The 20,967-nt window shown below is 60.1% G+C and overlaps 3 protein-coding genes across 7 annotated transcripts; 1 reads left to right on the top strand and 2 right to left on the bottom strand.

Moving 5' to 3' along the window:
• The first annotated feature begins 6,783 nt into the window (after positions 1-6,783).
• DAZAP2 (DAZ associated protein 2) lies at positions 6,784-10,498 on the top strand. Of its 2 annotated transcripts, none has more exons than XM_062636030.1 (4): positions 6,784-6,847; positions 7,656-7,777; positions 8,524-8,760; positions 9,182-10,498. In XM_062636030.1, exons 1-4 carry the CDS (start codon positions 6,835-6,837, stop codon positions 9,308-9,310), a joined length of 501 nt encoding a protein of 166 aa, XP_062492014.1. In that variant the 5' UTR covers positions 6,784-6,834; the 3' UTR covers positions 9,311-10,498. The 2 variants fall into 2 exon arrangements, with proteins under 2 accessions (XP_062492014.1, XP_062492015.1); XM_062636031.1 differs by lacking the exon at positions 6,784-6,847 and adding an exon at positions 7,237-7,349.
• Positions 10,499-11,115: 617 nt separating this feature from the next.
• Positions 11,116-13,958, bottom strand: SMAGP (small cell adhesion glycoprotein). 4 transcript variants are annotated; one of them, XM_062636034.1, is made up of 4 exons: positions 13,894-13,958; positions 11,866-11,938; positions 11,504-11,578; positions 11,116-11,400 (listed from the first exon to the last, which is right to left on the bottom strand). In XM_062636034.1, exons 2-4 carry the CDS (start codon positions 11,894-11,896, stop codon positions 11,228-11,230), a joined length of 279 nt encoding a protein of 92 aa, XP_062492018.1. In that variant the 5' UTR covers positions 11,897-11,938; positions 13,894-13,958; the 3' UTR covers positions 11,116-11,227. The 4 variants fall into 4 exon arrangements, with proteins under 4 accessions (XP_062492018.1, XP_062492017.1, XP_062492016.1 ...); XM_062636033.1 differs by having other exon boundaries at positions 11,504-11,581; positions 13,894-13,957; XM_062636032.1 differs by lacking the exon at positions 13,894-13,958 and having other exon boundaries at positions 11,504-11,581; positions 11,866-12,100.
• A 918-nt stretch (positions 13,959-14,876) lies between these two features.
• Positions 14,877-19,690, bottom strand: BIN2 (bridging integrator 2). Its single transcript, XM_062636027.1, has 12 exons — positions 19,525-19,690; positions 18,180-18,260; positions 18,031-18,085; positions 17,807-17,901; positions 17,568-17,663; positions 17,380-17,487; positions 17,193-17,278; positions 16,699-16,774; positions 16,414-16,496; positions 15,463-16,150; positions 15,232-15,312; positions 14,877-15,089 (listed from the first exon to the last, which is right to left on the bottom strand). Exons 1-12 carry the CDS (start codon positions 19,600-19,602, stop codon positions 14,988-14,990), a joined length of 1,629 nt encoding a protein of 542 aa, XP_062492011.1. The 5' UTR covers positions 19,603-19,690; the 3' UTR covers positions 14,877-14,987.
• Positions 19,691-20,967: the final 1,277 nt, after the last annotated feature.

Genomic DNA, 20,967 nt, shown 5'->3' with positions numbered 1-20,967 from the left:
TGTTCCCCTTCACCCCCCTACCCCCCCCCCAGTATCCACTTTCCTCCAGGGACACGCTTGGGATAGAGCCCTGGTGCTGACCCCGCCGCCTGCCAGGGCTCGGGACCACCCCAAAGCCCTTCCCGAGGCTTTCGGTGGGAGCTGGAGCTGGAGCAGCGCCTGCTTCCCCCGGGAAGCCGCAGGAATAATTCACGAGGCTCCATCTTCCCGGCATAGCATTAACTCCAGCGCCAGCCTCCCACTGTAATATGCAGGAGGCTGAGCCCTGCGCGCCGGCCGGCCGGAATCCCGCTCCCCCGCGGGGCTGCACATCCCAGGGATGAGCAGATCCATGAGCTCCTGCCCTCGGCTCCCACACCTGGAGCTGCTCCGAAAAGGAGGATTCTTGATCTCCGTGGGATGACCGGCACGTACAGAATGGGGAGTCCCAAAGTGAGGATGCACGGAGCCACCCGCACCTCCTGGTGCACAGCAGCACCTTCCTGCCTGGGAAAGGGGAAATATCCCCCCCCAAGATGGGCTCAAACTGAAGCAGGGGAAGTTCACGTTGCAGATAAGGGAATTCTTCCCTGTGAGGGTGCTGGGACACTGGGATGGGCTGAATGGAGAAGGTTTGGATACCCCATCCTGGCAGTGTTCAAGGGCAGGTTGGACACAGGGGCTTAGAGCACCCTGTTCCAGTGGAAAGGGTCCCTGCCCATGGCAGGGGCTGGAGCTGGAGGAGCTTTAAGCTCCCTTCAACCCAAACTATTCTATGATTCCATGATCCTAAGATCATGGGGCAGATCCTCCTGGAAAACACGCTAAGGCACATGGGCGACGGGGGGGGGACTGGTGACAGCCAACACGGCATCTCTAAGGACAAGTCATGCCCTTAGAGATGGAGCCACAGCGTTGGTGGATAAGGATGGAATCTGTTTGGATTTGTGCAGGGCATTTGACACTGTCCTGCATGACATCCTTGTGTCTAAACTGGAGAGACACGGATTTGATGGATGGAGCACCCGGTGGATATGGAATGGCCTGGGTGGCCCATGCAAAGAGTTGTGATCAACGGCTCGATGGCCAAGCGGAGACGGAGCGGCAGGAGGTGGAACTGGATGCTCTTTAACCCAAACCATTCCGGGATTCCTGCAGGGCCAACGGGATACATCACAGCCCGGTGACGGGATTCACACTGCCCACATGTGGCTGCCCCCAAGTGCCAAGCGTGAGGGTGATGCTGGGGGCTGCAGCAGGAGTTTGCAGGACAAGGACGTGATCTGCTCTGGGTGTCTCCAGGAGGGAATGTGCTAGCGGAGGCTCAGGTGAGTTTGCAGCCTGTGTGAGGTCTGTGAATTAACCCGGGTCCAGGGACTCTGCCAACCTGTGCTCTGGGGGAAGGAGCGAAGAAACAAGCAGCATGAAAGGAACTCAGGTGCAACTTTCACCTTGTCACTGCCTAATTAAAAGGAAGATGAAGCTATTCCTGTAATTGCAAAGCTCATTAGAAGCACAGGTGCAGTTCTGCAGCTTTTGAAGCCAACTTACAGCCCAATTAGAGCATCATGGAATCATTAAAGAGAAAGGAAGCAGAGAAGATGCTCATCTTCATTCCGTATCTGGTTTAGAATTGGAACTTCCTTCTTCACTGCCGGCAGGAAAAAAGAAGGGAAGAAAAGGGAGAAAACTCCAATGGAAGAGCTCGGCACCTCTCGAAAACAAGCAGGGCTTGTGAGAGCCAAATCAGTTTTTACTCCTTTCCCATCCCTGTGAGCTGGATGAATCACACCATCCCTGCAGAAAGAACTGAGGGACTCAGTCCCTTTCTCACCACACACCTAGAATAATAGAATGGGTTGGGTTGGGAGGGACCTTGAAGCTCCTCCAGCTCCAGCCCCTGCCATGGGCAAGGACCCCTTCCACTGGAGCAGGGTGCTCCAAGCCCCTGTGTCCAACCTGGCCTTGAGCACTGCCAGGGATGGGGCAGCCACAGCTTCTCTGGGCACCCTGTGCCAGCGCCTCAGCACCCTCACAGGGAAGAGCTTCTGCCCCAGAGCTCAGCTCAGTCTCCCCTCGGGCAGGTTCAAGCCATTCCCCTTGGCCTGTCCCTCCATCCCTTGTCCCAAGCCCCTCTCCAAGTTTCCTGCAGCCCCTTCAGGCACTGGAGCTGCTCTCAGGTCTCCCCTTCAGGAGCCTTCTCTTCTCCAGGCTGCCCCAGCCCAGCTCTCTCAGCCTGGCTCCAGAGCAGAGCTGCTCCAGCCCTCGCAGCATCCCCATGGCCTCCTCTGGACTCATTCCAACAGGTCCAGTCCTTCTGCTCTTCCCTCAGAGCTGGATCAGGACTGCAGGTGGGATCTAATGATAATAAATCATAACAAGAGATCATAAAAAGTTTTAAGTGCTCTTCTAGCTGGTTTTGGATAGGCCATAAAGCTTTCCATGGCAAGCAACAATACCTGCTGGAAACAGGTGAATAAACACCACCAGGCTATGGAAGGATGAGAAGGGAGATGGGATTCCACACAGCTAAGGAGCCTGAGACATCCAATGAGGCTTTCAATCCCGAGACACTGACAACCACAGCGCTCTCCCCATCGCCCGCGAGGGAACGGCCACACTAGCACGGACCTAAAGGGGAAAGAAGAGCAAACCCAGCGTGTGGCTGCACCCACCCCACGTCCCTCCCCGCGTGCACAGGGGGGTCCCCTGGGGTAGCAGCCCTTGGGCTGACCCAGCCCCTCAGTCTTCACTTAATGCAATGCCTTTGGCACCCATGAGCTCCGGGTGCCGCAGCCCCGCTCCGCTCCAGCCCCAGCGCCGAGCACGTCATTACCAGCCTCATTAGCCACAGAAAGCAAATGAAAGCGGCTCAGCACAGCCCTGCCCAGAGCCTGCTTTGCATATGCTGTACTGGCATGATGAATATTTAAATGCTTCCGTCTCATTGGATCCAGGCTCATTTCCATACACTGCCATACAATGCACATCGGGTAAAGGGCTCTCGGTGCATTTCTAATGCTTCTTGAAGGGGAATTGACTTTAGGAGGGCTGGAAAGCTTTTTCTTCCTGCAGGAAAAGAGCTTTTTTTGGAAGGGGGTGGGGGGATTAATGCACTGGGTGACAGGAAGAGCTCCAAAACTGAAGTGCTGACTGCAAGAATGTGCCCTTTGTTCCGGAGCTCCTCTGCGATGACAACTCCTGACCAAGGGAATAGCGCAGCTTCCCTGGCCAGGCCCGGAAGCACCCGTGGCAATGGGGCAGAGGAGGCTCTGCACCTGCCCCTGCCCCTTCTGCCACGTCTGATTTGCTCCGGGAAGGCCTCCAGCCCCACACACACACCACAGAGATGCTTATTCCAGCTGTTCCAGGAACTGTCCCGGAACAAGCGAGCCAGGACTTTGCCTCCCCCATTGCAAAGTGACGCCAGCTGCACACAAACCTCCTGAGCCTGAGCTCAGGGGGGTTGATGCAGGTTTGTTGGTGCTGGGTTAGATCCAGCCTCAGCCTCGCTTTTCCCCTTCCAGCTGGAAACAAGCCCCAGGTTTCCATGAGAGCTTCCAGGCCGTGTCATGGCACTGGGTGAAACCCCATTCTGGCAAAGCCAAGGCCAGAACCCCCTGGATTTCAGTGGTGGGGGAAGGAAGGAGAGCACTTCCCATGGTGAAGACATCAGTCAGGAATTAACAACTGCTTATTCATTACTCCTATGCAATTAATTATAGCCCTGCACCCAGAGGGTGCTCCCTGCCTCCAAGTACCTCTTCACCCTGATTACACACAGCAAAGTTTCACAGATCTGCTCATAAGGGCACTGCAATGAGCTCAATTTTGACTGCTGCTTGAGTTTTGCTGCTTCAAGTAGCAAACAACGGGGATTATCCCACACACTCTGCTTCAATAACCCTGGGCTGTGGAAATAAGGACTTTCAGCTCATCCCAAGGTGCAGACACGGCCATTTAGGCTTTAGAAGCATAGAATCAACCAGGGTGGAAAAGCCCTTTAAGCTCATCCAGTCCAACCATTCCCAGCCCTGCCAAGGCCACCACTGCCCCATGGCACTGAGGCCTCATCTCCATGGGGTGTGAGCACTTGCAGGGATGGTGCCTGCAGCCCTGCCCTGGGCAGCCTGTTCCAATGCCTGAGCACCCTCTGGGGCAGGAATTGCTCCTCAGCTCCATCTAAACCTGCCCTGGTGCAGCTTGAGGCCGTTCCCTCTTGTCCCATCCCATGGTCCTTGGGAGCAGAGCCCAGCCCCTCCTGGCTCCATCCTCCTGTTAGGCAGTTGTAGGCAGCCATCAGGTCCCCCCTGAGCCTTCTCCTCTCCACCTGAACCCCCCAGGTCCCTCAGCCCTTCCCCATCACACTTGGGCTCCAGGCCCTGCACCAGCTCCATTGCTCTTCTCTGGCCCCACTCCAGCCCCTCAATGTCTCTCTTGCAGCGAGGGGCCCAGAGCTGAGCACAGGACTTGAGGTGCAGCCTCCCCAGTGCCCAGTGCAGGGGCACAATCCCTGCCCTGGCCCTGCTGCCGCACTGGTGCTGAGCCAGGCTGGGATGCTGGGGGCTTCCTGGCTGCCTGGGCACAAGCTGCTCACACAGCACAAGAACGATTCAGGACGAGTCAGAGCTTTTCATGTTAATTCAGTGGGGGTTTTGCCCCCCTCTTGGAGTCCCAGGAGGGCCCTTAAAGGAGGTGATCAGCAATGAAAATACAACTGAAAACAATCCCAAGGGACGTGAAGGCTGGGGCCTCCCAAAGAGCCCGGCTCCACTGAATGCGAACCCGGTCTCCTCGCCTTTCCCACCTCGCAGAGCCTTTCATGCTTCCTTTGCAAGGAAGTTTTCTGTGTAATGAGAAGGGGAGAGTGGAAAAAAAGCCCATTTGTTGGAATAACTCAGGGTCTGAAGCCAGGAGCTGCTGAAGGGGCTTAATCCTGAGCAGTTCCTGCAAGCCCTGGGGCTGGGTTTGGGAACACACACGCTCTGCCCTTCACTTACTTTGCTCACACTTTACACCCCCCCCATTCCATGTTTCCCAGGGCAGATTTCCAGCCACCTCCTCTCCTGCTTTCAGGGGTAATTTTCCAATTATTCGTATTATTTTTTACAGTTCCTGCACAGCTGCAAGGTGAAGGACGTCTCCAGGCATGAATTATTGATGGAGCCCTCCCAGGCACACCAGGCAGCATGCATATTCATCAGGCAGGCGGTACATTATTCATGAGGAGGTCGCTTAAATAGGGAAGAGAACAATGATCTTCTTGATTGAGATGCCTGGAAACGAGCTTGGTAAAGAGCTGTGCCCTTCAACTCTGCCCAAAATGCAGCCAGAAAGTTTATCACAGGGGGATTTTACACTTCATTGTGCTCTTTTCATTGCTGTCGATCTACATCACCGTTTTGCGCAAGGCTTCACACAGAACAAGGCTCCCCCTTACCTTCTGTGCACAGCTCCAGTCCTCCAAGTGCACCTTCTGCTGGCAGATCAGCAGCAGGCAGCACCTGCAAGAGTTTTGTGACATGTTTAAGCCCCATAACTCACCCCAGACTCACTAAAGGTTATCACCAGAAGCCCCCCTCCCCTCCTTTCACCCCATGGCGTCTTTAAGCCAAAGAGATACCAAAGCTTTGTTGAACAGGACTGGACAATGACTGCAAGCTTCTGTAAATGCAGCCCTGAATACAAGGCAAAAGAGTGCTAGAATCAAAGAGGTGCTCCCTTTCTTTCCATAAACCCACTGAGGCCTCTCCTGTGCTGGTGCTGGATGAAGGGGAACAGGGGGGCAGAACAAGCCTGCGGAATGCACACACATGGCCCCATGTTCAGCTACCTGGCAGCATTCTGACTCCTCTTGGGGCAGGAAGGGGGGGCTGTGGTCACTTCAGTGGCTTTTGTGCCCCACATGTATTGGGGGAGACCGCACTGATGCCAACGGGTCCCATGGCAGGGTGGCCCCCCCAAAAGAAGGGTCCCTATGGACTCCTGGCTGCAGAGAGGGGGAACTGGGGAGGGCCGTGGGGCTTGTACCACCAACCCCAAGGGCATGGGTTAGGGGAACCAAGGTAACCCGTGCGGAGGAGCCGCTCTGCCCGCTGGGGCCTCTCTGGTCCTTGGGGCTTCCTTCAGCTCCCCAGTATCTGGAGGTTACCAACCCTTGCACTCATCTTTCATGCACGAGCTCCGAGGCAGCTGCTTCCACTGGGTGCTGAGGCAGGAGCAGGGGAGCGCGGGGGGGGGTGACCCCTCACTCACCACCAGGGCTGCCCTGGGCCCCCAGCAGGCTCCTGCCTGTCAGGGCCGTGGGGCAGGGTCCCCCTGGACCCTGGTTATGGTCCCCCCCCAGCCCCAGGCCTCCCCACCCCACCTGGGACCCTCATTCCCCTCCCCAGCTCCATTCAGAGCCCCCCCGGCTCCTCTCACCCCTTGGGCCTACCCGGGCCCCCCTTGGGCCTACCCGGAGGCTCCCCCCCCCCCAGCCCCCGCTGCCCAACCCGGTGCTGCCCCTTCCAGCCCCGTGCCCCATCTGCTCCCTGCTCCTGCCCGAGGACCCAGCTCGGGGACACATCCCCCCACCGCTGAGGGCACCCAGAGCCCCCCAACCCCTCCTCAGCCCCCCCCGACCCCCGGGGCTTCTCCTCGAGGCCCCGCCCCTCCGCCCGTGGCCCCTTTAAGAGCGCTCGGCCTCGCCCCCGCGCGCGATGACGCCACGGCGCACGCCTGCGCGCTGCGCACGCTTCCTGCCCCACCCACCCCCCCACCGCCCCCCCCCCTCCGCATCCCCCCTTCCGCGGCCTTCCCCCTCCCGCAGCGCCGCGGTGACACCGAGCGGGACCCGCCGGAGCCGCCGCCGCCATGAACGGCAAAGGCAAGGGACAGGGACGGGGGCGCGCCCCGTTCCACCGGGACACCTCCCCTCCCCCCCCCCATCCCCCCCCCCAACCCCGCACCGGGCAGCGCCGCTCCGGGACGCGGCCCCTTTAAGGGCGTTGCCGCCGCAGCGCGTGACCGCGCGAGCCTGAGGGGCGGCCAATGGGGAGCGGGGCGGGGGGCGCGCGCGGGGGGCGCCATGGCAACGCGCGCCTCGGCCCGGGTTTAACCCTGTGGGCGCCGGAAGGCGGGGGGGCGGGGGGACACGACACGACCCTCCCCTTGTGACGTAGCACGGGGCTGAGGCGCGTGACGTAAAGGATCCCCTCTATGACGTACGGGGGAAGCCCCCGCTGACGTAGCGGATGCTCCGAAGCGGGGGTGGGCGTGACGCAGGGGGGAGAGAAGGGGGCGCGCTGAGGTGCGGGAGCCCCCCCCCCCTCCCCGCTGACGTAGGGAATCCCCTGGATGACGTCAGAATGGACCCCATCTTATGGCGGGTGCAGGAGCCCCTCTGGGTGATGTAATGGGGGGGGGCACAAGGGGGACCCCGAGTGACGGGGTCGGGGTTCGCAGTCGGGGAGATCCCTCAGGAGCAACGTGGATGGGGGGCAGTTCTCCCCACACAGAGCAGGGGGAGTGGGGCAGGGGCACCCATGGGGGGGGCCATGGGGTAGTGGGGGGGACACCATCAGCCCCCCCCCGGCCCAGAGGAAAGGGCTGAATTGGGGCTCTGAAGCAGAGGTGTTGTGTGGTACCCCCCCCCCCCCCCCAAAACGTGGGTCTGACCCCCCTGTTCCCCGCAGGACAATATCCCACCCAGCCCTCCTACCCTGTGCAGGCTCCGGCCAGCGCCGCCGTGTACCCACAGAGCGTGCCCCTGCCACAGCCGCCACCCTACACAGATGCACCTCCTGCTTATTCCGAGGTAGGTGGGATGCTGCTCTGGAGCCTTTATTTTATCATGGAATGGGGTGGGATGAAGGGGGAGTAAAGCTCACTCAGCTCCAGGGACCCCTCCCACTGGAGCAGGGTGCTCCGAGCCCCTGTGTCCAACCTGGCCTTGAGCACTGCCAGGGATGGGGCAGCCACAGCTTCTCTGGGCACCCTGTGCCAGCGCCTCAGCACCCTCACAGGGAAGAGCTTCTGCCCCAGAGCTCATCTCAGTCTCCCCCCTGGCAAGTTAAAGCCATTCCCCTTGGCCTGTCCCTCCATCCCTTGTCCCAAGCCCCTCTCCAGGTTCCCTGCAGCCCCTTCAGGCACTGGAGCTGCTCTCAGGTCTCCCCTTCAGGAGCCTTCTCTTGTCCAGGCTGCCCCAGCCCAGCTCTCTCAGCCTGGCTCCAGAGCAGAGCTGCTCCAGCCCTCGCAGCATCCCCATGGCCTCCTCTGGCCTCACTCCAACAGCTCCATGTCCCTCTTGTGCTGCTGCCCCAGAGCTGGATCAGGACTGCAGGGGGGGTCTCCCCTTCATGCAGCAGAGGGGCAGGATCCCCCCCCCCGAGCTGCTGCTCACGCTCTGGGAGTGTAGCCCAGCCCACGATGTAGTGGAAGGTGTCCCTGCCCATGGCAGGGGTTGGAGCTGGATGAGTTTTAAGGTCCCTTCCAACTCACAGCATTCCATGATTCCATGACTTACGTCTCTCAACTTCCTTGCGTGCCTTCTTTTCTCCCCAGCTTTACCGTCCCAGCTTTGTGCCGCTGGGGGCTGCCACCGTGCCCACCATGTCTGCAGCATACCCGGGGGTCTTCCTGCCCATGGCCCAGTCGGTGGCCGTGGGTCCGCTCAGCTCCTCGGTCCCCATGGCATACTATCCCGTGGGACCGGTTTATCCCCCGGGATCCACAGTCCTTGTTGAAGGTGGCTTTGATGCTGGAGCGAGGTTTGGAGCTGGTGGAACCGCCAGCATCCCTGTGAGTATAACTTTGTCTGCAGCATTGTATGCCCCATCCCTGGCAGTGCTCAAGGCCAGGTGGGACACAGGGGCTTGGAGCACCCTGCTCCAGTGGAAGGGGTTGGAGCTGGAGGAGCTTTAAGGTCCCTTCCATCCCAGCCTGTTCCACGATTCTATGATTGTAAAACCCTGTGTGCTTCAGCACTGGATGTTTGCGGAGATGTGGGGGAGGTGTCCTCTGTTTCCTGAGGAAAACATCTTAACCTGATCCATCATTTGGGCCAAGAGCAGGCTCCTGCTTGTGCCTGTTTAACCTGGGGGTTCCCCTCAGCTCCTGGGCTCTGTCTTTGCTTCTTTAGCAACAGGCACACAAACTGGGAGTGACGGCTTTGTCCCAGTGACCTCAGCTATGCCCTGCCTCTCCTTTCTCTGTCTTGCAGCCCCCCCCTCCTGGCTGCCCCCCCAACGCCGCCCAGCTGGCCGTAATGCAGGGAGCCAACGTCTTGGTGACACAACGGAAGGGCAACTTCTTCCTGGGAGGCTCAGATGGCGGCTACACTATCTGGTGAAGGAGGAAGGGGAAGGGGGGGAGAGGGGGGGCTACATTTGTGTAAGGAAAGACATCACATTCTGTCAGCACTTCTCACGATGTAACTGCTTTAGTCCATATTAACCTGAAGTTGCAGAGTAGACACGAAGCGGTGCGGTGTCTCCTGGTTCGGTGCCTGCAGGCACGTTGAGGTGAAGCACGAAGCCCTGGTGATGCTGGCGGTGCCTCTGTTGGAGCGGGAAGGGGGAATTAATCCATGGGATGAATGGGAGGGCAGCAGCCCTGCCTCTTCCTTTCACTCACCGCAGCGCTGAGCTCGTAGGAATCAGCTCCTTCCACACTGGCTTTGGGATGGGTGAGGGAGCGGATCCGCTTCCCCCTTCCCTTCCTGCTCCTCCGGGCCCGCTGCACCCAGAGCCACGAGCACCCGGGCTTCCCTTGTACTGAAGCAAAGGTGCTGGGGAGAGCAGCGATTCCCAGCAGCGAGCAGGGCACCCTGGCACCTCTCCCTTGCTGACCTCACTGAGGACGCATCCCTGGGAGCGCTCCCTGCTCGCCCATCGCTTCCCTGCAGGAAGGTTTGCAGCTGGCGGCTCATGGGATTGGTTTTAGACACTCCAAGTAATCTTGGATTTCTTTGCACACTAGATCTAATCAAAGCCATGCTTTGGTGCCAGAAACACAACGCAGCTCATGTTCCTTTCATTCAGTGCTAATGAGGCTTTTAGAGCGATGCTTAATAACCAACCTCCTTCTTCCTTGCTTTCAAACTCAACTGGTGTCTTGACACCCAAACTCCTTCCGGCTGTTGCTCAAACAGAGCGGGTGGTTACCATCTGCCCATCAACACCCGAGTGAGCCGGCTCAATGGCTTGGTTTCTGAATGCATACTTTAAAACAATGAAGTCTTATTAGGGGTAAGAAGAATATTTCAGGGATCCTCCGTGTTTTGGGTTTGGTTTTGAGGTGTTTTTCTTTTGTTGTTGTTGTTGTTGTTGTTTTATGAAGACAAATACCAGATTCAGATATATTTTATCTTGAGGTTTCAGTTGAATCTAAACCTGTCTTGTCCCTGTTGTGTTTAACCATCAACTGACTGTTAGGAAGCTCGGCATTACGTCTCTCTCTGTATACACTGTGGTGCACTTAACTTGTGGATTTTTTTATACTAAAAAGAAGTAGAATAAAGACTATTTTGAAAATTTGACTGAAGGAGCCACTTTGCATTAGCCTCAGATACCACCACAAGCTTCAGGGCTTCTGCACTGATTTCCTCTTCACTGGTGCTTTGTGAGCTTCCTCCTTTGAGGGGGTTTGGGGGCTTGGTTTAAAGGAGGAATTGCCTTGAGCAAGGAGCAGAGGAGGGATGGGAGGAGCTGCTCCTTGCCCCAGCTCTGTTCTGAACACAAGCAGAGGGAAACCATTGTCTCCACCTGCCTGAGCCCATGTGCAGGTGCTAAAGCTGCCTCTGGATGAAGCCATCCTGGAGCCCTCTGAGGTCAGGGATGAGCAGCTCCAGGGTTTATGGGCTGCAGTGGGGCTCTCACTGCATGGTCCCTCAGCCTATTCTACCTGTAGGCTTCACCTTCGCCTCCATGTCCATCACCCCATCCCATAGGAGGAGCTTAATGTGGGGTTTGAGCTAAGGGCAAAGAAAAGAACAGGGACTCCTCAGTTTGTCACTGGGTTGTATTCAAAGGCACTGCAGGGAGGGGCTGGGGGGGTGCTGCTCTCCTCCTGCCCTTGGTGTGCTCCAGGCAGGCAGTGATGGGCAAAGCTCTGACGCATCCCTGGAGGGGGGGGGTGTGGGGTGTGTGTGTTTCCTTCCATGCTTGGCTTAATAAATTAAGGCAAAGAATTCAAAAGCAGCTTGGAAATCCCCAACTCCAGGAAGTTCGGCCCTGAGAGCACGAGAGGTGTGCGCTGGAGCCGTGCCTTAGATGAAATACTCTTCTTTCTCTTTGGCTGGAGCATCCTCCATCTGCACCGCCACGTCGGTCTCTGCTGCCGGCTGCTCGTAGGTGAGGTAGCTGCCTTTGTTTCTGTACAGGTAGATGATGATCACCACCAGGACCGTCAGCAGGGTGAGGAACACCAACGTGATGACAACTGCCAGCAGAAAGCAGAGGGAGGAGCAGGGGGGAGCCCTAGGGTGGTTGGTACTGAGCTGCCCCTCGGTAAATGGGCTGGATGTGGCAAGGAGAAGCCCTACCTGCGATGACCACGGTGTTGGCGTCCTCATGGAGAGGTGGAGAGTGAGCCTTCTTCAGGAAGGGGGTTGTCAGCTCTTCTTGGATCATAGAATCATGGAACGGTTTGGGTTAGAAAGCACCTTAAAGCTCATTCAGTTCCAAGCCCCTGCCTCCTCCCACTAGAGCAGGTTGCTCCAAGCCCTGTCCACCCTGGCCTTGAGCACTGCTCTCCTGCTTCCTTCATCAAAGCAGGAGAGAAGGAGGGAGGGGAAGGTGAGCAAGGCAGGTTCTGAGCCAGGCATAGCTGGATGGGGCAGGCAGTGGCCCTGGGCAAGGTCTCACCAGGGGTTCACCAAGGGCAGAGCTGTCCTGGGGCGCTCACCTGCGGTCAGAGGGGGCTGATCCCCTTCCATGGCATCGGCTCCTCGCAGGGGAAGGTCTGGGCTCCTTCAGAGCTGCCGAAACCCAGAACACAAGTGATGAATTCACAGAGCACCCGGCGCAGGGCACGGCCGGGCAGCGCCAGCCGGAGCCAAGGCCTCGGTGGGGAGGTGAGGAGCAGGCTGGGGAATGCTGGAAAACCCAGGCACTGACTCTGCAATTCCAGCTCCCAGAGCTTCAAATTGCCCTGACCTCCTCCCGGATCCTCCTGTCTGTTCCTGCAGCCGGAACGTTCTTCCTGCAGTGAGGAAGCTGCTAAACCACGACCTTCATCCCGGTGGGGCCGAGCCCTGGGGATGCAGCACGCGGGCTGGGGGATGCTAAACCCGCAGCTGCAGTGGGATTCACTCCCCGGCTCTGGCCCTGCCCCGTTGTGCCCTCGTGACGCAGGGGTTGCACAACATCCCCCCAGCAGCAGTTCTGCTTTCGAGGGCTGCCACAGGAAGTTGGGAAGAGCGTTTCCCCCTTCCCAGAGCGTGGGAGAGTTGTGGGCACCATCTCCCACAGGCAGGGACCAGCACCCAGCTCTCAGCCAGGTCCCCAACAACTTCACCCCAAGCTCAAGCCCAGGCTGGCACAAGCCACCAGCTCAATAAACCCGGCTTCCCTTTAAACCTGGCTTTGCTTTAGATCCATCTTTGCTTTAAACCCGGCTTCCCTTTAAACCCAGCTTTGCTTTAAACCCAGCTTCACTTTAAACCCAGCTTCGCTTTGAACTGGGCTTCACTTTAAACCCGGCTTCGCTTTAAACCCATCTTATTTTAAACACAGCTTTTCTTTAATCCCAGCTTTGCTTTAAACCCAGCTTTGCTTTAGATTCAGCTTCACTTTAAACCCAGCTTTGCTTTAGATTCAGCTTCACTTTAAACCCAGCTTTGCTTTAGATCCAGCTTTGCTTTAAACCCAGCTTTGCTTTAAACCCGGCTTCTCTTTAAACCAGCTTCACTTATAAACCCGGCTTCACTTTAAACCCAGTTTAATTTAAACCCAGCTTTGCTTTAAACCCAGCTCCGCTTTAAAGCTCATTGGGCTCCTCTGGTGGCGATGTCTGGGCGCCAAGGAGCTTGAAGGCACTTCCCAAAACCAACCACAAGCTTCCCCTCAAGCAGCTTCAGCGCAGGACATGGGTCACATTCCCCCAGCATGGAAGCTTGGGATGGAAGGGAGAAGAGGAAAAGGTGCTGCTGGATGGGCAGGAGCCGGTGCAAGATGGGGACAGGGCTTCTTGGGAAGCGTTTGGCATTGCCAATGGGAAACACAAACCAGTTCCATGCCCACACCACCTGGAAATGGAGAGCTGGGACCCAGCAGGGGTTTAAACCAGGTGAGAGGGAGCCCCATGCTCCACGGCACGGAAAACCATGGGATGTGTTGCTGTGCCAGGATCCAGCTGCTGCAGGTCAGAGCCTCCGGGGGCTGACAGGGAGCAGTGACTCACGTCCCAGCGCACCGGATCCCCATGGATCTCCATGTGTTTTCCAAGCCATGCAGGGGTTGTACAAGAACCACCCCATAATCTTCCTTATTCTTCCTCTCAGGCCAAGTTGCCCAAGAGCCGTTCCCACCACAAAGCTGCAGCTCTGCTCCCTAAAAACTCCATGCGGGATGCTCCGCTCACAGCCCCCCCATTCCCATTCCCATTCCCGGTGAATGGAGGCCGGGATGCACAGAACATCCCTGCAGCTCACCCCCACCTCTCCCCGTGTCCCGGGGGGGGTATCCCGGGTGCAGCGCTCCCCTCTCCCCTGCACCCGCGCAGCTTTCCCACTGGATTCGCTGTTTCTCCCTCTTGCCTGCAGCAAGCTCAACCCCTTCACCTCCGCATCCACCCGAAACCCACCTGGAAGCCCCCGTCCCACATCGACATCTCGGTGCCACCCGCACCCAGCCTGGGGCATCCCTCGTGGCCTCCCCGTGCAAACCACACCCCCCCTCCAAGGGTCCACGTCGGGGTCCCCCCCGCTCCTACCTGCGCCCGCCGAGCCGGGCCCGCGGCTGCCGGCACCATGTGCGGCCCGCGCCCAGGCGTTGCCCTTTTCCTGCCTCACCTTTCCAGTCCGGCGGCGGCAGCCGAGCCAGGAACACCGCCCCCGTTAACCCCGTGCGCGCTGCGGAGCCCGCCCGGAGCGCAGGGATGGGATGGGGGGGGGGGACGGACACAGGATGGAGCAGCCCTGAGGAGAGGGACTTGGGGTCCCCAAGAGCCGGCTTCAGGGAGCCCAGAACCCCCCCAGTGTGGGGCTGCATCCCCAGAGCGGGAGCAGCAGCTCCGGGAGGGGATCCTGCCCCTCTGCTGCGGGAAGGGGAGACCTGAGAGCAGCTCCAGGGCCTGAAGGGGCTTGCAGGGAACCTGGAGAGGGGCTTGGGACAAGGGATGCAGGGACAGGCCAAGGGGAATGGCTTTAACCTGCCCGGGGGGAGACTGAGATGAGCTCTGGGGCAGAAGCTCTTCCCTGGGAGGGTGCTGAGGCGCTGGCACAGGGTGCCCAGAGAAGCTGTGGCTGCCCCATCCCTGGCAGTGTTCAAGGCCAGGTTGGACACAGGGACTTGGAGCACCCTGCTCCAGTGGAAGGGGTCCCTGGGGCTGGATTGGAGCTGGAGGAGCTTTCAGGTCCCTTCAACCCAAACCATTCCATGGTTCCATGAAGCTCCTGCCCCGGAGCAGTAAATGGCAGTGGGGTTTTGCTTTGATGTGTGGGACATTTGCAGCAGGGGGTTAAGTTCGGGCACTGTCTGGTTTGTGCATGGCAGCACATTCCCTGGAGCCGGCAGAACTGGCTCCGCACCTTCTTCCTGAGTCACAGCGGCGCCGGGCGCTGAGAGCAGGGCGACAAATCCTTCCTGCACTCAGCTTCGGGCACCATAAAGCCACAGGCGGGGACCCCCCCGCACTCCCATGGCAGCCAGCCCAGGCAGCCGTGGGCTATTGCAGGATGGAGATGGACCACCTCCTGTCACCGCCTCCTCTGCCTTTATTCCAGCCGGGATGGGGGTGGAAGCACATCACGGTTATGGGGGAACAACGTTATCCACTGGTGGCACCCGGAGGCACCGGTTCCGGGCTCAGAGGGAGGTGAGGGTCTCGCTGGGGTCTGGAGGGGGGCTTGTTGCTGGTGGCGGGTCCTGGCTCTCATCCTGCTCTGGCATCCCAGGACAGTCTTGCTCCTGGCAGGGACACAGAGGTGATGCTGAGCAGGGCAGGATGGAGCCCTTGTGCTTGGATTAAACTGGATCCAAGAAGGACCCAGTCTGGATGGGGGGGGGGGTGTCAGTTCAACATCTGCCCCCCTGGTGCCACTGCACCCACCTCGGTTGTGGAGCCAGAGGAGGAACCGGTGTCCCCAGTGCAGCCACTCGCTGCCGCGTCGAGGGCCGGATCCAGCCCCATCTGCCAACAGAGGAAGGTCACTGGGTTTGTCCCATGGATCCCCACCGGCGACCCCCAGCAGGGTCTGTGTCTCTGAACAAGCCAGGGATCCCCCCAGCATCACTGCCCCCCAACACCGCCTCTCCCGTCCCATCACCAGAGCTCCCTCACCTGGGTCCTGGCCACCTTTGGCTCGATGTCCATCACCTCCACGCTCTCCTCGGAGTCACTGCCGAGCCGGCTCGGCTCCTGCTCACCCGCCAGCGATGGGCACGCAGCGGGACCCGGCTCATGGCAGGGAGCGTGCACTGGGGACAGCGGCTCCATGGGGCAAGCCCGACCCTGCACAGTGGTGGCCGTGCCATGGGGGCCCGGCTGATGGGGGTCCTCCCCTGCCTGGGCTTTGCTTGTGCCTTGCCCCGGCGCTGGCGGCTCGGTGCCGGCAGCCTGGGCGACGGCCTCGGACAGGATCAGCGACGCCAGGGAGGTGGCGATGCCCTCGGCCCCCCCCGGCTCCGGGCCCTGGTGTTCGGTGGCCCCCGGCTCCGCGGCTGCCCCCGATGTCCCCAGCTCTTGGGATGGAGCCTCAGGGCTGGGACCAGGCTCCGGGGTCTCCTCGCTGGAGGTTGATGCTGTCTCCGAGAGGGACCCCCCGCTGGCGGGTGACGCCGGGGGTGGGCTGGGGACAGCAGTGCCCGGCTCCCCATTGGAGATGGCATCGGTGGCCCCGCGGCCCGCGCCGGGGGACGTCTCCGTCGCCTCCGCTTCCACCGTGGGCCCCCAGTCCGGTGCCTTCCCTGGGCAGGGGAACATGGCCGGGGGGCTCACCGGGGACGAGATGACCAGGGAGCGGCGGCTGCTGGGGGGGGGGGAGCACAGGGGGTTAAACCCACCTCGAGCACCATCTACAAGCGTCACCCTTGGGGTCCCCATGGGCGATGCTGCCCCATTCGGCACCACCGGCGAATGGCTCCAGTTAACCAACCCCGCACCACCAAAGCGCCCTCAACCCCATGCTGGGGTTCACCCACCCCAGTGCCATAGGGCTGGGGGCTGTGTCACCCATCTGCTTTCTGGGGGCGTGATCAAGCCACTTGAAGCCCTCTCTTCAAGCCCATCTACCTGGGGACGCCTTTGATGATGAAGACCTTGCTGGAGTGCTGCTTGTCCAGTTTGCTCATCACCTCGTAGAGGTCGTGGTTGAGCTGGGAGGGGAGGGAAGAAACACATGAGAGGACCCCCCCCCCGGTGCCACCCATCACCAGCAGCACCAACATCCTCGAGCTGCATTCATTTACTGAGCTAAATGAAGAGCAATGAGGACTCGAGGTGCAGCCAGAGCACCAAGGGGTGGCTGTGAGACTGCTGGGGGTGTGTGTGTGTGTGTGAAGGGGCCTTGCCCCCCACCTTGCTCATCTCCTTGTAGAAGACATCGCGGAGGTTGGAGATGTTCTGGAAGATGGTCACATAGCAGGCGATGCGGCTGGGGGGGAAACACGGCGGGAGATGGGGGGGCTCTGGGATGCTGAGCGCGCAGTGGGGAGCCCCCATCCTCCGGTCCCGGGGTGGCCTCGCTGCATCAGTGGTGCTGCCACCTCCCGGCTGTCACAGGGCCCTCCGCTGCCGGTCAGTTTGGGGACAAACCCCACCTTTTTCCCTCCATGGGGGACAAATGAGGTCGTCGCTCCCCCCCCCCCCCCCCCCCCCCCCCCCCCGTGTCCTGGGGCTCAGCGACCGTTTTGGGGGCCGTTGTGCTCAGATGATGCTTTCCGAGGGGACCCACGGGGTCGGGGGCCGCTGCACACAGGGAGCTGCGATGCCATCGGCTCCTGGGCAGGATCACCCCCCGCGGTCCTAGCGTGCCCCCCAGCCCCGCCATGCCCCTGCGGCACCCCCGGTACCTGCCATAGAGAACGGGCAGCTCCTCCCGGAGGTCCCGGTTGAGGTCCTCAAACACTGCCTGGGCCTTATTGAACTCTTCCTCAGCCTGTGGGGCGGGACGGGGGGGCTGTGGCCGTGCGGGGACAGCAGGGGCAGGGGGGGCTGTGCCCAGAGTGGGGGGGTCCTGGGGGTGGTGGGGGGCAGGACCTTGGTGATTTTCGCCTCGTCCTTTTTCTTGGCGCTCTGCAGAGCCTCCAGGTGGTGCCGGGCGCTGTCGTAATCCACCAGCTTTCGGCCCCGCTTGGCGATGCGCTCCTGGGCAGGGGGCAAAGCTGAGCCAGGATCGGGCCCCTGCCCCCCCTCCCCTCAACAAGCACCAAGCCCTGTGGGGGTACCTTGAAGTCCCCGAACTGAGCCAGGTAGTTCTCCATCAAGCGCAGGGCTTGGTCGGCCAGCTTCGCCTCGTAGTCATCCCACAGGAGGTTGTTGCTCTGTGGACAGAGAAGGGACAGGGCTACAACACCCGGACCCCCCCCGGCCGTACGTGCTGGGCTGCATCCCCAGGGACCCCCCTGGCTCAGCTCCTGTCCCCCCCCATGCTTGAAGGGGACCCCTGGGGACGGCAGGGGCTCACATCTGCGATGGCTTTCAGCTCCTCGTGGCCGTCCCAGTCGGAGCTGTAGATCTCCTGCAGTGTGTCGGCCACTCGCCGGGAGCTCTCGTGCATCACTGCAGGGATGGGACGGCGTTAAAGGGACTCAATGGAGCCTTTATTGCCTTGTATTCGTTACACGCAGCCGGTGCTCAACCCCCTCCGTGCTGCCCATGGGGCACATCCATGGCAGCAAAGCCCCTTACCCTTCACAGCACCAAGGAAAGCCTTGAGGTCCTTGTACAGTTTATTGCCTTCGTTCTGCAAAGCAACGCAGCCGGGCCTGGGTCAGGCAGGGATGGGTGACCCCGGGGGGCCATGGGGTGCCCCCGTCCCCCCCGTTCCCCGCTGTAACCTGCTGCAGCTGGAAGTTGTAGGCGCTTTGCTCGAATTGCTCGTCCTTGGTTTCCACCGTTTTGCCCAGTTTCTGCAAAACCTGGGATGGAGAAGGAGGAAGTGTGGGAAAAGGTCAGATTTCCGAACCGGAACAGGGGAGATTGGGATGAGCTCTGGGGCAGAAGCTCTTCCCTGGGAGGGTGCTGAGGCGCTGGCACAGGGTGCCCAGAGAAGCTGTGGCTGCCCCATCCCTGGCAGTGCTCAAGGCCAGGTTGGACCCAGAGGCTTGGAGCCAGTGGATGAGCTTTAAGGTCCTTTCTATCCCAACCCATTCCCTGGTTTCCTGATCCTATGAAGAGGCATCAATCCTGAGCCCAGCACTGCCCACTGGGCTCTAGCTGCTGTAGGAACCAGGCCCAGTCTCTCTCAGGGGCCGCTGGGGATGCAGCAGAGCCGATGCTGAGCTGGGCTTTGGGTGGGGGATGCAGAGTTTGGGCACATCCCTCAGTGCTTTTACTCTTTGGAGGAAAAAGGTGACTTTTTGGGTGCTCACCCATCACCCTACCCTATAAACTCCATCGGTGCAGCCCCGTGTACCCCAGCACGTCCATGGATGTGAGCACGGGCGCAGGCAAAGGCCTGGGTGCTGCCTCTCTGTGCTGAGGATGACCACGGTCTGTGGCCAAAGGCTGCTTCCTGGCGTGGCCAGGAAGACGTTGATGTCCCGGGAAGCAGCCAGAGCCTGGCCCCGGCTGATAGAGCCCTGGGGAAGCCGAATTTAGCCCCGAGGCCCAGCCAGGAAACCCGGGACCCTGTGGGTTTGGTGGGGCTGGGGCCTCGCCTGCCCCCGGCGCAGGAGCTGCTGCCTTTGGGGAGGGAATGGGAAGGAGCTGCCCCGAACAGCCCCAAACCAGCCAAGAGTTGCCCCGGTTCTGCCCGCTTCCGGAGCCCTTCCCCCTCGCTTCCTGGCCGGCCGGCACGGGCTCTGCCGGCATTCCCAGCACCATCCCCACCCTGCATCCGGATGGGGACCGTCCCCTCTGGCCAGCCCCAGGGACCCCCCTCCCGCAGCACACGGCCCCCCATAGCCTCCGGAAGGCGTTTTGGGTGGAAAAACCCCACTTTTAGAGAAGCCAGCGGCTGCCAAAGCAGCTCGGGGGGACTTTGGGGAGCTGCCATCAAGCCAAAAGCCTTGGAGCGTCGATGTCGTTGACCCAGGAGCACCCAAATGAACACCCTACGAGCACCCATGGGTGCTGAGCGGTGCCCATTGCGCCCCCCTCTACTCCGTGCCAATTAGAAGCCAGAGGATAAAGCAAAGAAGGGGATTTGGGGCTGGGCACCGGGGCCAGCACCGGACCCACCTTCTCCTGCGCGCGGCTGAAGCGCTTCTGGACCTGCCTGGCGAAGAGCCCGGCGCCGCTGCCCCTGCCCTCTGCCATGGCCGCGGCTCAGCTCCTGCCCGTGCCCGCCCGCTGCGCTTCGATGCTTTGGGTGGAGGAAGTTGGAGGCGAAGCATCCGCCGAGCCCCCCCGGAAAGGCTGCGCTGCCCCACGGGGGTGATGGGGAACCCGCACCCGCCCGCGGCGCCTCCACCCCCGCCTGCCTCGGGGGGAACTTTGGGGTTTGGGGCAGTTTTGGTGCTGTCCCTGTGGCCCTATTGACCCTCCAGGGTGCAGCCATGGGGCAAGGTGGTCACAGGCCTCGAGCCCCACAGCTCTCGTTGCAAGGGAGGTGGGGTTGGAAAGGAGATGGAGCTGATGGCAGGGAAAGGTCCCAGCCGGATCCCCCAGCAAGTTTCCCGATGACCCCAGGCTGTGTGGTTCGGTCGGTACCCTGGAGGGAAGGAATGCCACCCAGAGGGACCTCGACACGCTTGGGAGGTGGGCTGGTGCCAACCTCATGGAGTTTAACTGTGCCAAGGGCAAGGTCCTACACCTGGGTCGGAGCAATCCCAGGCACAGCTACAGGTTGGGCAGAGAAGAGATTCAGAGCAGCCCAAGGAGAAGGACTTGGGGGTGTTGGTGGATGAGAAAATGAACATGAGCCGGCTTCAGTGTGAGCTTGAGCCCAGAAAGCAACCGTATCCTGGGCTGCATCAAAAGGAGCATGACCAGCAGGTCGAAGGAGGTGATCCTGCCCCTTTACTCTGCTCTTGTGAGACCTCCCCTGGAGCATTGGGTGCAGTTCTGGTGTCCTCAACATAAAAAGGACATGGAACTGTTGGAACAAGTCCAGAGGAGGCCACGAGGATGAGCAGGGGCTGGAGCAGCTCCTGTGTGAAGACAGGCTGAGAAAGTTGGGGCTGTTCAGCCTGGAGAAGAGAAGCTGCGTGGAGACCTCAGAGCAGCTTCCAGTGTCTGAAGGGGGCTATAGGGATGCTGGGGAGGGACTCTTCATTAGGGACTGCAGTGACAGGACAAGGGGTAACGGGTTCAAACTTAAACAGGGGAAGTTTAGGTTGGATGTAAGAAGGAAATTCTTTCCTGTTAGGGTGGTGAAGCACTGGAATGGGTTGCCCAGGGAGGTTGTGAACGCTCCATCCCTGGCAGTGCTCAAGACCAGGTTGGACGAGGCCTTGGGTGACCTGGTTTAGTGTGAGGTGTCCCTGCCCACAGTAGGGGGGTTGGAACTTGATGATCCTTTCCAAGCCTAACTATTCTATGATTCTATATTCTTCTGTATCCCATTGCTGCCCATGAGGGGGATTTGCAGCGTTTTCCCGTTTTCCATTACCCCAAGAACTTTCTGACTGCTCTGAGAGCCCAGGCCCAGTTGCTTCTCCCAGTGGCTCTTCCCAAACGTGT

This window comes from Pezoporus occidentalis, unplaced genomic scaffold (assembly GCF_034315485.1).
Source record: "Pezoporus occidentalis ecotype Australia unplaced genomic scaffold, CSIRO_AGI_Poc_V1 ctg464, whole genome shotgun sequence".
NCBI classification, from domain to species: domain Eukaryota; kingdom Metazoa; phylum Chordata; class Aves; order Psittaciformes; family Psittacidae; genus Pezoporus; species Pezoporus occidentalis.
The sequence above is the reverse complement of the archived record's forward strand: the minus strand, read 5'-3'. Positions and strand labels throughout refer to the sequence as shown.